Source organism: Cyprinodon tularosa, unplaced genomic scaffold (assembly GCF_016077235.1).
Source record: "Cyprinodon tularosa strain WSP-4 unplaced genomic scaffold, ASM1607723v1 ctg291, whole genome shotgun sequence".
In the NCBI taxonomy this organism is placed as follows: domain Eukaryota; kingdom Metazoa; phylum Chordata; class Actinopteri; order Cyprinodontiformes; family Cyprinodontidae; genus Cyprinodon; species Cyprinodon tularosa.
In genome coordinates, this window is record NW_024038998.1 from 54,537 (window position 1) to 70,434 (window position 15,898).

Below are 15,898 nucleotides of genomic sequence, written 5' to 3' on the forward strand. Positions count from 1 at the left end.
TTTGACCTCTAGGGGAATGCAGCAAGTGACGCAGAGTATATGAGCACTCAACAGCATTGCTATATGTGAGAACATATGGAAGCTGAGGAAACTTCAGCTCTATGGTGTTTCCAATATTCCAGTAGAGGCATTTGTTTTTACATGCGTTAAATAAATACACAAATACAATAATTATAAATGACATAGTGACCCATCCCAGATTTAATATTAAGTGCAAACTTGAAATGATAAATATTTTATACTATTGCTTTCCATACTTCCAGATACTTGCATATACTGCATAAGGTCAACATTTGTTTCACTCTCTGACATTAAATCTGAATAAAGTAAGTTGTTTTCATCTCAGTTAGGATTACCAAAATGATTAGACTAATGAGAAAGATAATGTTTCTGCCTTCATATGTATAAATGTATGCAGACCAAACTGAAGCTTACTAACAAGGTTCAACAACTAAATAAATAAACTGTAATAACTGTAACAGCTGTAATACATAAAGAAGTTAAGATGCTTGGCCTTTAAAACATTTACAATACAAAAGAAAGATTATTTTAACTTAGCACAATGATTATTAAGGAATTTTACACCATCTGTATTTTCAACGAGTATTACATAAATTCTTGATCCACAAACTGCACAAAATAAATTTCCCCTGTTTACAAACAATAAATATGCTTAAGCTTAAATTCAAAGCCTCAGTAAAGCGCGGGGCCTATCTATCTGTCCTTACATAAAGGCTCCGAAAGGTTATACACATCACCGGTTTTCAGGGAGTTTGCTCCACAGCAGGAGCATCAACACGAAATGCTGCCTCATCTTATAGTGAGACAACAGTTCTCTGTTGATCTCTGGAATTCATTCCTGCAGGGAATTTTTCAAGTACTTTCTGAACCAACAGAAAAGGTCTATTTTTTTTTTTCTTTTTCTTTTTTTTTTTTTTTTTTACAAACAAGGAACTGGAGCAGTGACTTAAGAACAGTGAGATGATTAACATTATCTATAGTCTCTGTTAGTAGCTCTTTAGCTGTCAGTAGCTGATAAGCTGTTTCTGATTGTTTGATTTTATTTTCAATTTGATGTCCAAAACTTCCAAGTGCAGGTGTTTGTTATTGGTCCCTGTTCTCAAAACACACACACACACACACACACACACCCACGCACGCACACCCAAGCAGCGCCATTTTCATTCCAATAAACTGTTTAAATGTCTCTTGCTCCGGTTGAATCTTGATCTTCCATTATCTGGTCATTATAATTCTGGATTTAACAGGAAGCCATTAAAAGGAAGCTAAAAATGGAGGAATATGTATTCATTTTAAAGTTTTTATCAGAACTATAGCTGCAAAAGAACATAAAAATCTTTGAATGCAAGTGAATTTTATTAAAGACGTTAAGCTTTGGTCTCAGATAAGGAGAAGCATGAGAACCAAACAGAAAGTTCTTCTCTTGTGTCAATTTGCAGATGATGTTGCACAGATTTCAATGGTCTGAAGCTTTTTCCACACCCCCTGCACATGTAGGGACTCTGGTGTGGATATGTAGATGGGTTCTGAGAGAAGATCTCAGACCAAAGCTTTTCCCGCACTGATGGCAGACAAAAGGCTTTTCGCCAGTGTGGATGTATAAATGGCGATTCAAACTTGCTCTCTGGCGGAATTGCTTTCCACACTGATGGCAAAGGAAAGGCTTTTTGCCAGTGTGGATGTATAGATGTTGATTCAAACTTCCTTTCTGGCGGAATTGCTTCCCACAGTGAAGGCAGAGGAATGGCTTTTCGCCAGTGTGAATGGACAAATGGCGATTCAAATTTCCACTGTGCCTGAATTGCTTCCCACACAGATTGCAGAGGAAAGGCTTTTCGCCGGTGTGGATGTATAGATGTTGATTCAAACTTCCTTTCTGGCGGAATTGCTTCCCACAGTGAAGGCAGAGGAATGGCTTTTCACCGGTGTGAATGGACAAATGGCGATTCAAATGTCCACTGTGCCTGAATTGCTTCCCACACAGATCGCAGAGGAAAGGCTTTTCGCCGGTGTGGATAAGGAGGTGTCTTTTCAGACAGTAAGATCTCTTAAAACCCTTTCCACAGTGGTCACAGCGATGTACTGATTTCTCAGAGATATTCAGCTGATCCAGGTCTCTGTTTTCCACATGCTGCTGACCTTCACAAAATTGTTCATCCACATTGCTGATATCCATCTGTAAGAGAAAAAAAACGAAAAATCCATCAATTATTTGGCACCACTGAATATAGTGTAAACCCCTTATGATGCCTAATGTGGACCAAAATTATGGTTCTTCATAAGAAAAGCTTCAACTCAGAATGACTTACTGGAGCTTGAGACATTGCTTGGCTGGTATGTCAGTGTTTTCTCTTTCTTTTTTGACTATCCTGCTTAAAGAAGAACAGTTTAGTTATTGATTACCTTTTACATGATAAAGTCAACACATTATCTTCAAATTATAACTGCACCACTACACAAAAAGCAGTCAAAAATTTATTAGACAAATACAAATATCATGAAAACCAAGTTAGTTGCTATTTATAATAAATGTTTTTAATTAGTTTAATTTCCTCTACCTTGTGGTTACCTAATTAAATCTTTATAGCATTCGTCTCAGAAGAGATTTTTCTTACCTTTAAGGCTGTGAAGTTGACTGCTTGCCTGCTATCTGTCTTTCAACAGAATCAGAGAGCTACACTTTTAAAGAATGCTTTTTTTTATTTTTCACTGTAACCAAGGGTTAAAAACATTCTGAAAAGTCCAGTATTTATTCAAAAGAAAATTAAAACAGATAGCATTGCATGTCCTCATACATTCTGGATATCCCACCTCATGACAGCGCGCTGCCTTTACAGAAGAAATAAACAACTGCATAGTAATGAGTCGTTATGACAAACGGTTTGTCATATCCAATTCCCAAAAGCCCACTCTGTCAAGTAAATTCACCAAAGGCTGCCTTCTTCGCCTGAAGATTATGGGCGCCACCATGTTGGTTTGCTTGTTTACCTCTAGAGAGCAGTAGTGCTGTAGATTGTGACCAGGAGGCGAGGGACCATGCTAGCGTGGTGTGTAAATGATCGTAAGGAATCGAGCTCGGCATGGATCGGTTTTCAGAGGGTAGTTTAAATGGGGCTTTAGAGAGGAGAGCAGCATCCGAACTGCACCATCTACTACAGTGAGCATGGTTAAGATCAAACATGTTTACATCAAACGTTCATTCGAATTTCCTTTAATGACATTCTCTTTATCCGAAAATAACTTTTTGACATAAATCTTCCATTCCAATTCCTTTGATGGCCTCAACTGTTTCGCCAGTAATAACTTTTTTAAAATAAATCTTTCATTTTAATTTCTTTTAAGGACCCCGTATTTTGAATCTAACATTGCTTTCATTCCAATTTCCCTTAGTGAACTATTTATTAATTGTGGATCCAGCTATTAACACATTAGCTTTTTGATATTTCAACTCAGATTGGCCTTTCTGAACTAGGTTGTCCATGCTGCTTTGACTTTATGACATCAAACCTTCATTTAACGGACCCTTTATGACCTTATTGGTTTGACTTAATGTGATAATAAAATGATGATTATATGAAATAAATCTGTCATTCCAATTTATCTTAATGACAGCATTTGTTTATCATAAAACTATTTTATAATATAAAACCTTCCTTAAAATTTCTAAAATGACCTTCTATGTTTGACATAAGATGATGTTATGAAATAAATATCTAACTCCAATTTCTTTTAGACCCCATATTTTGAATTAACTAGTATGCCGTTTATTTACAGTAAGTTTATTTTGGTTTATATGTTTTAGTTACAACTCCGACAACAAGGTGCAAAAATAATCTGTAGTGCAAGAGCAGCAAAAAACAAGAAAAAAACAGTTTTTGGTATTTTATTTTGGAATTTTATGTTTGTGCTACCAAAGGAGGAGAGATCCAGAGTTAGCACACAGCTTCAGTTACTACAGCTAGAAACCACTGATTAAGGCCGAAATCTTGTCATGATGGACTCAGACCTGAACCTTCTCAGGCACATAAAGGCAATTATTGAGTCAGCCTTTTATCATCTGAAGAACATTTCCAGGAATAAAGGACTAATGTCCAAGCAGGATCTAGATAAACTAATTCTTGCATTAATCTTTATTAGAATTGATCACTACAACAGTGTCTTCATAGGTTTGCCTAAAAAGTCCATCAGACAGCTGCAGCTGATCCAAAAATCTGCTGCCCATGTTCTCACTAGAACTAAGAATGTAGAACACATCAGACTGTTTCTGAAGTCCTTCCACTGACTCCCTGTATCTCAGAGAATAGACTTTAAAATCCTCCTGTTAGTCTATAAATCACTGAATGGATCAGCACCTCAATACATAACATAATTTGTTTTCAGTGCATCAACCTGCCAGACCCTTCATGTCTTTTAGTTCAAGTCTACTCTGAAAACCAACTAGAACCAAACATGGAGAAGCAGCATTTAGTTCATATGCTCAACTTATCTATAACACACTCCGAGAAGACTGTAAATGTGATAAAAGCCTGAATTCTGTTAAGTCAAAGTTAAAAAACCAATTTGTTTAGAACTGCATTTTACTGTTAAACTGTTAACTGAGGTATCAATAGTTTAAGAATGTGGTCTGAAGTGGATTTTTCCTGTTACAATGTTACCATCTGGTGTTACAATACAAAGGTCACCTGTACTAAGACAGGTCATGAATTTAGGCGACTTAGAGTTAAGAACTGGTTTTAGCTGAGACTCCTAGTGACTGAAAGGCTTCCTGTAAGTCATTAATTTAAGACGGATGTTGCTGTATAAGACTGCAAGTAGAAAATAAATTAGGGACTATGATAGATCATTGGGTAACTCCTGAAGTTATTGTAAATTGGTCCAGTGTTTTATTTTCTAAGGTAACACTGCGTTATCTCTTCTATTCTTTTTTTAAAAATGATTTCAGACAAAGTCAGTGAGTGACCGTACACTTGGCAAAAAGCCTGGAAAATCTCCAAGATTTTTAGGATTTAAGGCTCTTACCCGTGTCTGTAGATACTTTTCTCCCCCCAGATCCAAAGTCACAAAAGGTGATATTATTCAAGCACTGTAAAACTAATAGAAACGTACATCTTGTGGTTGTGGTCTCACCAGTGTCTGTCGAAGAGCCGAGGCCTGGCTCACTGTGCGACCTGACAAGACGTAAAAAGCCTTCTCTCTGTCTTCTAACAGTCCCGCCATTTTTTTCACTCCTCTCAGCCTTTCGTCGAAGGTAAAGGAGTCCATGGGGAGGGTGTAGTCTGTTTTCATCCTTTGCCGAGGATGTTGAAGGAGGCAAAACAGAGGTGGCTGGGACATTATCTTGGTCTGAGGGGTCGGTGAGGTTCACTTGAATCTCTGAATTTCCTATTGCTTCAAGCTGGGAACAGCTACTGGCAAACATAGCCTGGCGCTGAAGCACTGGAGACCTGGCCAAAAGATGGAGAGTGTTAAATTTCTACCTACAGGTTACCAAGGCAGAGTCATAGCATTTTCTTTTTCATTCTAGCATAATTGTTGTGCTCACCTATATGTGTTGGTGGCTGTGCTAGGTGAGGAGCAGGAATTAGACCTTTCCCCTCTCAGGAACCGCCTGGCCCTCGGTCCTCCTGCTAGCGGACTCTCTGGCGTATGATACTGTGGACCACGGAACATTGCATCCCCCCGGTCAGCACCTGTCCTGTTGCCCCCATGTGTCCTGATCCCAACCTCCATTAAACAGGAGTCCTCAGAAGGGGAGGAATCATCGGACATCAACAGAGATCAACAGAGATCCACTATCCATAGATACTAACAAGAAAAAAATGTTTTTAGTACTGTTAAACAAGACACAGTGAATGTTCATTCATGTTTGTACTGTGCAAGATCCTGTTTTTTAAATATCCTTAAATATCTGTCAGATGTTCTGGACCTTTCCACATTTTCACAGTTTAGCTTAAGCAGCTAAAGCATAGTTTGGGTTAAAAAGGTTAGAAAGGACTAAAATATATCATATTATATTATAACTGTGACATAACGAACACTCAACAATAGCTGGTGAAAATGTGGGACCCTTGACCAACGTTATTTGCCTCACCTGCAATTCAGATGATTGTAAAACTTCACCCAATACTTTGTGGGGTCATCTTGTATAGTTTAAACTGCATGCAAATTCACTGGGTTCCCAGAACAATTTCAGAAAATATGTGTTGTACTATAGATAGAACAACTTTGCAAAAGATTTATAAGTCAATGTTTCCCCATAATCATGTACTGTAATAGTAATGTGCAAACATTTAAAAGTTATTGCATATATATAAGAATGATATGAGTTTGTAGCTTAGTTTGTTTCAGTTTTCAGATGTGTTTTTAATTCCAACTGTTGCTGTATGCTCTTTATACCTGTACTTTTATTCTAGCAAAAGAGACATTTCTAGTTGATCATGTTCTTTTACATTTTTGATTTGTTAGAATCCATGAGAGTTCCTAAACTGGGTGGTTTACATGGTAAAACATGACACAACGTGATGGACAGATATGGATTTCTTTTGGCACCTTCTCCACTGAAGGCTGTAGAAGTTCCTCTCTCTCCAGAAAGCTCCGTACCATGGCCATCAAATACGGTTGCCTTGACAATCAAAGGAGACAAGAATCAGTACAGTCAAAGGAGGCAATGCATAAATTGGATAAAAAAAAATTTTTCCATTAAAAGTTATTGCTTTCATTTTTTTATTACTTCTAGATTAATATTTAGAGCCTGCAAAATCTCTGCAAATCACAGCTCACAACTTAACTGATTCTATCTTTCTTTTTGTTTTTAGGTTTTAATGTTTGTTAGTTTTTTTTAGATAATTTCTAGAATCTACTGGCTATTTCCAAGAAATTATCTTTCTTATGAAGTGAATTATAAGTCGTCTTTAACAATTTACAAGTTACTTTCCCACATCTCAGGAAAGTGCATTATGGAAAATCCAGGAAAATACATAATACACTTCAGAAAAGTAGCAGATAAAATCCTAAAGGCATGTGTGATGTTCCTGAAAAGTCCAATAAGTTCTTGCAAAGTTTGTTAAGAGCTCTGGGTTCTTGCTGTTTTTCTGGAGTTAGTCAGCTTAATGTCGCAGAGAATACCTTTGCTGGTGGCAGGGCCGACCCTTTGTTGCTGCACAGCTGAGAACATTAGTCAGTCAAGCTAACTAGCGTGTATATAAGGAGGCAAAGGGTCATCTTTCTTCTTTTACCCCTGATAACTACCAGTGAACCTCAGTTCATCCCAAATCTTCGTGGAAAAGGTCTCACATGTGTGCAGCAGTTCTCAACCTTCATCACTTGCTTGCCCAATCTCCAAAACGACGTCTCTTGCAAATGCCAACACTCTAGGAGCTCACTCACACTCACCTGGACAATTTGCACAGCCCACTGAATCAAATACTTACTGATCCAAGCAACCTCTCCTTCATCTTTCACCTAAGCCAAATCAATCAATCATCAGTTATCATCAACCAACTCCTTCCTGATCAGTCTTCTTTCTCCAGTCAGACCAACCAAAAAGTTCCAACTAACTTCCTGTAGTCCCCGCTTCCAGATTCTTGTTTGCTTTTTATGAATAAAATGTTGATATTAACTGGTTTTCCATGTGATTCTGCATGTGGGTCAAAATACTACATCTGGAAAAGATGTAGGAGCCACCTCAGCTTGCTCTTCTCGATGTTGAGGAGAAGCCACTTAACTCTGAGACTCTTTTGAATGACTGAGCTTCTCTCCTTATCTCTAAGGGTGTGACCGGCTACCCTGCAGAGAAAGCAAATTTTAGCTGCCACTATCTGGGATCTTGTTCTTTCAGTCATGATCCAGATTTGATGACCATAAGTAAAGCTAGGAAAACTGAGCGACCAATAAATTGAGAGTTTTACCTTTTAGCTCAGCTCTCTCCTCATCACAAGACTGGTGCAGCTTCCGCATAATAGCAGCAGCCACACTGATCCGTCTATCAATCTCTCACTTCATTCTCCTCTCACTCGTGAACATGACTTGAAGAACCATGAACTCCTCCAGCCACCTTTTCCTGGTAAGGAGCCATGGCCTCAGACTTAGTAGAGCTGATTCTCATCCCAGCCACTTCAACCTCGGCTGCAAACCACCCCATTATGTGCTATAGGTCTTGGTAGGTCGGAACCAGCAGAACCACACAGCTTGCAGAACCACACAGCTTGCAAAAAGACTCAAGAAGCCTCTTGGATGAGAGGTGAAAGCAGCTTAAACATAGGCCATGAAGATAACTATAGTAATCACACAAACACAATAGCAAGCAATCTGTTTTCATCTGTTGTACAATATCTTTAGTTTATATATCACTAGATAAATAAAAATAAAATGTTCATAAGTGCAGGCAAACCTTTGCCAATAACAGAGTTTGAAAGCTTCATTATATACAGTATAACTTGATTGCATTAACAACGAGATGTGGGGATAAATCAAATCAAAACAATATATTTTTGTTGCATAAAATTTAGTTCCTCCATATTCTCCTGCTTAATCCATCAGGCTCACGGTGGTGCGCGTGCCTATCTCCAGCCTTCTATGGGCTGTGGGTTAAAGCCTTGGTACACCCTGGACAGGTCGGCAGTTCATCACAGGCAACACAGAGACACACAACCATAACCCCCCCCCCCCCCCACACACACACACACACACACACACACACTCAGCTTTGTTTTCATGATATATGGGGACATTTCATTGACTTGCATTCATTTTATATGGCCTAACCCAGATCCTTATCCTAACCCTAAATATTACCAAGATGTACCTAATCCAATGTTAGAGGCAATGTTAGAGGTAAAAGTCAGTTGAATAGTTACAGAACGTAAATTAAGAACATCGACAGCAGCTCGTGAAAAAGGTTAGCATTTCTTGTTTTTGTAATGCCATTTCTACATCTAAGGTGTTTTTGTAATGTTGTAGATTGTATAGAAGTAGAAAAGATCTTAAATTGCCCCTTTGCAAATATAATTTAAATAGGCCATGTGCTAAATTCCTGAAAGTTTTATCATATATTCTGCACCATGAGATTTATATAACAGGTTAATTTGGAGAAAACAAATCTTCATGTTTGTCTTTTCACTTTTTTTTATTATTCATTAACAAAAGTTTAGATGCTTAGGCTAATTGAAAGTAGAATGATATACCAGAACACTGTATGGAAAGATGACCCCCAGCCAAACTGAGAAGATGGAATATCACATAACAATGCACATAAATGCTAAAACATTCTAACAATGAGCTGACAACATGGAAAAGAAAATAACTGCAAAGTCAGCAGCTTTGCTGTAATGATCTCCACCTCTTTTTTTTTCCTCACTAAAATTGTTTTTTATTATAGAAAAAATTCCAAAAAGCTGCTCTTTTCACATATTTCTTCTGCTCCTTGCTTACAACCAAATTCGGCTTAAATGTATAAAACCACGATGAGGGTTATGTTCTTCATGTAGTAAAATCTTGTGTTTTTTTAACATATTAGTTAACATCCAACATCCAAGTTATTACTGTACCTACCTTGAATGTGGTCTGAGAGAAAATTAACAAATCACAGATTAAGCAGCTGCGTCACTCTTCTGCTCCTAGTTACCTGGAGACTCCTGCATGAAATAAAAAGAATCTGCTATGGTCTTTAGGATACAAGGCTTCAATTTATGTTGTTAAAGTGATGGTAGAGATTTGATTTCATAATCCGTCCCCAGAGAGACTGCTTGCATGTTTAACAGCTTAAACAGACCTATGTGTGCATGTACACACACACACACAGCAGTCACCTTGCTCTCTCCTTGGAGGGGAAATGTTGCACTGTTTTCTGCATTAAGAATACAAGTTTTTCTCCCTAAAAACAGAGATTACATCTTTCATCCATTGCCTTAATATTATATTGTTAAATAATTCCAGAATAAACTGTTCTCACTTCAGAATATTCTTATAGAAATAAGCGGCAAGTGATTCAGGAACATATTCATGCTCAACTCTGTCAAGAACAACACTGTGACTTTAAACTCTCCTTGAAAGCTTTTACTGAGTGCATTATAAATGTATATAACTACTATTTTTATGGCTTCAAAGGATACGAGTTAAATCTAGCTTTGTAATACAATTTTAAAAAGAAAATAGTTGAAAAAAAATGTTTTAAGAAAAGAGAGATTATCCAAATTCTGTTTTACACAACCCACATTATCTGGCTCCTGATTTTCATATAATTAAACTGGCTTCATCTGAGTGAGGTCATTTTCACTGAGTGACCTTGCTAGAAAATGTATTAAGTCCTGACTCTTGGTTTTTGAGTTGCATAGAGCTTTGAAGTGCAGCGGTTTCTGTTCGCTAATGCAGTCTTGAGTCATTTGACATTTAAGACTGCAGGAAAGTGTTTTCGCTTCTGCTCCAAACTGTATTTATAATGTGCAGCACTGGTTGAAGACTTACAGTCATGATGGAAAAAAGAGCTTTTCCATCACTTTACAGTTTTGCATTTTCCAGAGGATTAAACAGGGACAGTTAAATGAGACGTTGATTAAATAAGCTTTATTAATCTATTTTCATCATCTTAATTTTTCCAGTTTTATGGCTTTGACCTTAAAGGTGACTATTATCACAATGTCACAATGAAAAGACAGTTTATCAATCATGCTGCCCGTCTATGTAGGAACAAATAAAAGGCCATTTTACTGCTATCAGAATACAATAATCCTAAAACTAAAATGATGACATACTATGTAGAACATTTGGGTCAGCGGTTCCCTTCAAGTCTGTGTTCTTTCCCCTCTGCTCTTCTAACTGTACACCAACAGCTGTACATCCCGTCAAGTTCCTGAAGTTTGCGAATACCACCCTGAATGGGCTCAGGAAGATGGATTGACCTAGAGATGTGAGACAGGTCATCTGGTGCAACCAGACCAATCTGAAGCTCAACACTGCCCCATATTTCTGTATGACTATCCAGTCGCCATCATGGACTCCTTCCAATTTCTGGGCCCCATTCTTGTCCAGAACCTCAAGTAGAAGCTGTGCATCAACTCCCTGACTAAGAAGGCACAGCTCCTCTGCTGTCAGGCTGTCAAAGACAGTGATGGTACACATCTACTCTGCCATCACTGAGCTCATCTTCACCTCTTCCACCACAATTTGTTACGCTGCTGCCACCACCAGGGACAAGAACATGCTGCAGCATATCATTTACTCTGCAGAGATGGTGAGTGGCTGCAGGCTTCCTTCTCTTTAGAAACTGTACACCTCCAGGACCCAGAGGCAAGTAGGTAATTTGCAGCTAATGCCTCCCACAATGGACACAAACTCTCCAATCTGAGAGGAGACTGAGGAACATCATTCTAAAAAACTATTCCCATATGCTGCCAGCCATATTGATGTGGACAGGGTCCCCCAGGAACACATTCCTATTAGAAATAAAAACAAAATAAACAGCAACAAAAAAATACATTCTTAGCATAAGGGTGTACTATTCAATCTATTTTTATATTAACGTTGTTGTTTATTTTTAATACATGCCATGGTATTCGCCCTCTAAAAAAGTGCACCATTCTTCTCTATTTTCATAGCACTCCTCTAAAATATATCAAATGTATTTTTACGTCTCTGTGTGTGGCATCTTAGGACCAAAACAAATTCCTTTTATATCTACAACGCTACTTGATCATAAAGATTATTTCTGATATACAGATTATGTAAGATTCAAAGAAAAGTCTTAAAAACTCCTAATGAAATATCTTACAGCTTAAACATGAACCACTCTGCACCATCTATGGACCAATGATCCTGAGTGCAACAGCAAGTTTAAAGGAATAGTACACCCAAAACATGATTAGCCTTCATTTTCTACTCACCCCCATGCAAAACAACACTCTGGAGTACTTTTTTGATATCTCAAATGCATCTGGAGATCTGGGAGGCTTCTTGCTGTCTGCTGACATTCAAATAATGGAGGTCTATGGTGCCCGAGGCAGAAAGGTCCATAAAAGTCCACAAAAAACGTGTCAATATCCCTCCATACTGCTCGTCCAATGTATTCCAAGTGTCCTGAGTTGGTAGTGTCCATAATTTACTCAAAACGAAGTCATTTAGAATGTTTTTAGAGCATAAACAGTAGTGTATAGGATTTCCTAAAAGCGCGTTCACGAGTCTACGGAAACCGCGGCAGACCAAACCAGATGAAAGTGCGCATTCAGCTCGGCAAAGAACTCATGCTCTTCCTCAACACTGAAGTCCTCAGACATTTTTCTTTCGTTGTTTCTTTCTTTGCACAGGTAAACAGCACATTTCTTCTTCTACGCTTGCATTATCAAGAGCAGACGCTGAATGCGCACTTTCATCTGGTTTGGTCTGCCGCGGTTTCCGTAGACTCGTGAACGCGCTTTTAGGAAATCCTATACGCTATTGTTTATGCTCTAAAAACATTCTAAATGACTTCGTTTCGAGTAAATTCTGGATGCTACCCACTCAGGACACTTGGAATACATTGGACGAGCAGTATGGAGGAATATTGAAACATTTTTTGTGGACTTTTATGGACCTTTCTGTCTCGGGCGCCATGGACCTCCATTATTTGAATGTCAGCAGACAGCAAGAAGCCTCCCAGATCTCCAGATGCATTTGAGATATCAAAAAAGTACTCCAGAGTGTTGTTCAGCATGGGGGTGAGTAGAAAATGAACGCTAATCATGTTTTGGGTGTACTATTCCTTTAAAACAGGCTGACTGAAGAGGAAAAGAATTAAAGGTATTTTGGAGGATTTTCTCAAATTTTTTGAAAGACCCGCCCTCTCCACTTACAGAAAGTGTGCGAGAGCATGCACAAGCCAATTTTCCTCGTGCATGCTCTCTTTATAATTTGCTATTCTCATAGCTGATACAAGCTTACAGTGTCCGAACGATTACTTCCCTGTATGTCCACTACGCGGTTGCCTATGCCATCTTTGTTATTAGTTGCCACTGTCAGGTAGCGACAATGGGTCGCTGTGACAGCAAATCCTATAAAGCTTTGCGAAGATATATCTTTCTCTTCTGAGGCCTTTCTTTTCTTCTCATACACTTCGTAGACACTGTTTCTCTTATGACCCTCGGCCATTTTTAAAGTACCGCGGTGAGAAAGGTGAGCTTCAATGACTGTCTAAAACCATATCTCATAGAAAAAGACAGTTAACGGTAGAGATGTCCCGATCCAGGTTTTTGCACTTCCGATCCGATCCCGATATTGTTTTTGGACTTCCGATCCGATACCGATACTGGGCGATACCAGCCTATCCGAGCATGTATTTAAGTTTAAGTTAAAGTATTTAGCCTTAGTTGTAAGACTCATGTTGAAAAGGGTTTTAGTACTCTTGATAAAATCTAGCCAGCTGAATTAGGTGAGATTGAATAAAACACAATGCTTGGTAACAACAAACTTACCTGTTTATTAAGAGATAAACACAAACTGGACAAAATTACGAATAGCAATCTAATATTGCACAGTGAACAGTAAAACCGTAAACAATTAAAGGTGCAAGTATTACTGTAAGTTTTAATAAAAATGCAAAACAGGGAAACACTGGCGCAAAATAGTGGAATGGATCGTTTCAATCGGCGAAACTGGAAAATACGGACCGGATTTTTTTTTTAAAAACTGGATCGGCAGTCTGGATCGGCATTTTACATGCTTTGCCGATACGCATTTTTTTGCCAATATCGGCGTCCCGATCCGATACGTGGATCGGATCGGGACAAGCCTAGTTAACGGGAATAGCATGTAGCACAGCCTTATGTAAAGCTGTTACCAGAATGATTGACAATTAGGAGGACCACTTATTTAGATGATCCATCCGGAAATATAAGATTGTCCTCTATACATTTAAGGTATTGTAAAATCCCATTCAAATCAAGACCTCAGTATGACAGGAAGTGTGGCTAGACCTTAATGAGCAGTTTCTCTTTCTGCATTTAGATTAGTTGTGAGTCATTTCTGCTAATGGATGTCACTTGAAGGCATACACCTTTCAATTCATGAGTGCTTTTTTGTTGTGGCCATCTTCTTTTGTTTTGAATAGGTAAATTTTTTAAATTTGGATATATTTTTGTATTTTGTCCATTTTAATCTAATACATAATCTGTGTTCCGTTTATAGCAATTATAATTAAATTATAATTCAAAATAATCTTTTTGGCACATGTTGCATTTTACTGTAATAACTATCTGGGTGCTGACAGCGCGAAAGCCAGCTGCATAGAAGCAGATTGATAGGGCAGAGAATCCCGAAAGTATCTTACCTATTCTATCTCCCACGATAGAAGGGGAAAATTCTTAGGGACTGGCTAATATACAGCAGGTCAAAAAAAGCCATATTTTGCCTGCCGTGCTTGCTGTTCTCTTATAAAGTAAAGAAAAGATCAACTAGTGCACTAAATTCAATAGATTGGATGAAAATACCCAACATAAAATACAGAAAGCTTTATGAAAGATTTTCAGGGCATGAAACAAACCATGCAGAAAAAGACCGGGCCAAAAAGACTGTGGTGTCCTGGGCCCTAGCAAAGCTGACTATTTCAATCCACTATTCATTCCCAGGAAAAGGCTTAGCAATATAGTTGTTTTGGGTTTTCTTTATTGCTGCCCCACATCTTTGGAACGCCCTTAAGGGCTTTAATTATTGAGGGATTTACAAAGGAGTTTTAGAAATATTCTCAGCAGAATACATTTTTTTTAAATAATTGAAGCATTTTACCAGCCTTTAATTCCTTTAGTACTGCTTAATATTTTTGCACATTCGCATTTTGAGATCCTTTTGAATGAAAAGTGCATTATTAATGTATTATTATTATTATTATTATTATTATTATTTTTATTATTAATAATAATAATAATAATACCTAGTATGTTAAGATGTCACACACTAGTCAATACAACTATTATTGTTTTTTATTGTTTCATTTAATCTATTAGAATCTCAGACATTAAATAAAAATGTATTATTAAACTTTTTCTGCCTGACACTTCATGAGTAATACTTTGCGTATCCTGTAGAGGGCGACAATAAGTAGTCCACAGTTTTTATTACACTGGTCTACTGTTATTATAACATTCTGCTTTTACATAAACCTATAGGTCTGCAGTTGTAAAAGAGTAAATAATAGCTAGATAGGCTGACTTAAATTAAGTTTTGAGCAAGAAATATTCTATATATTTAGGTACTTCTAAAATCTTGAAAATCTGCTAAATGCCTTAGAATTTAACATTTTGGGTGAGAATTATTTAGCAGATGTCAACTATAATTAACTGTATTTTATTGACCAGGTATAGTTCAATGGATGTGTTTGATATCTTGGTTTATCTAATAAAAAATCTACATTAGTCTCATCTTGGTTATTTATTGCATTTGATCAGATTTATTATGCAACTGACTGCAACATTTTCCCCACAAAGACATCTTCTATTTAGTGAATTAACCTCAGCAAATTTAAAAATAATGCTCCTGTCATAATTTGTCCTTCATGGTTTGATGTGGTGTTTATTTTTCAAAGACTATGAAAATAGTCCAGCACAAATGCAGAAGTAAGTGTAATTTATGATAGTATGTGAGCGCAGAAGTTTTGAGCAAGAAATATTCTATATATTTAGGTACTTCTAAAATCTTGAAAATCTGCTAAATGCCTTAAAGTTTAACATTTTGGGTGAGAATTATTAAGCAGATGATGTCAACCATATTTAACTACCAGGTATAGTTCATTGGATGTGTTTAATATCTTGGTTTACTGTATCTAAAAAATTTTTACATTAGTTTCATCTTGCTTATCTATTGCATTTGATAAGATTTAGTATGCAACTGACAGCAAAATTTTCCCCACAAAGACATT

The 15,898-nt window shown here is 37.5% G+C and overlaps 1 protein-coding gene and 1 long non-coding RNA gene across 2 annotated transcripts; both read right to left on the bottom strand.

Annotated features, from left to right (window-relative positions):
- Positions 1–1,377: 1,377 nt before the first annotated feature.
- On the bottom strand, positions 1,378–2,516 carry LOC119787259 (gastrula zinc finger protein XlCGF8.2DB-like). Its single transcript, XM_038291015.1, has 2 exons — positions 2,331–2,516; positions 1,378–2,197 (listed from the first exon to the last, which is right to left on the bottom strand). The coding sequence occupies exons 1-2, from the start codon at positions 2,343–2,345 to the stop codon at positions 1,478–1,480; spliced, it is 735 nt and encodes a 244-aa protein (XP_038146943.1). The 5' UTR covers positions 2,346–2,516; the 3' UTR covers positions 1,378–1,477.
- Positions 2,517–5,396: 2,880 nt separating this feature from the next.
- LOC119787287 lies at positions 5,397–6,585 on the bottom strand. Its single transcript, XR_005281309.1, has 3 exons — positions 6,571–6,585; positions 5,564–5,826; positions 5,397–5,465 (listed from the first exon to the last, which is right to left on the bottom strand). It is a non-coding gene; the product is annotated as an uncharacterized LOC119787287 (long non-coding RNA).
- Positions 6,586–15,898: the final 9,313 nt, after the last annotated feature.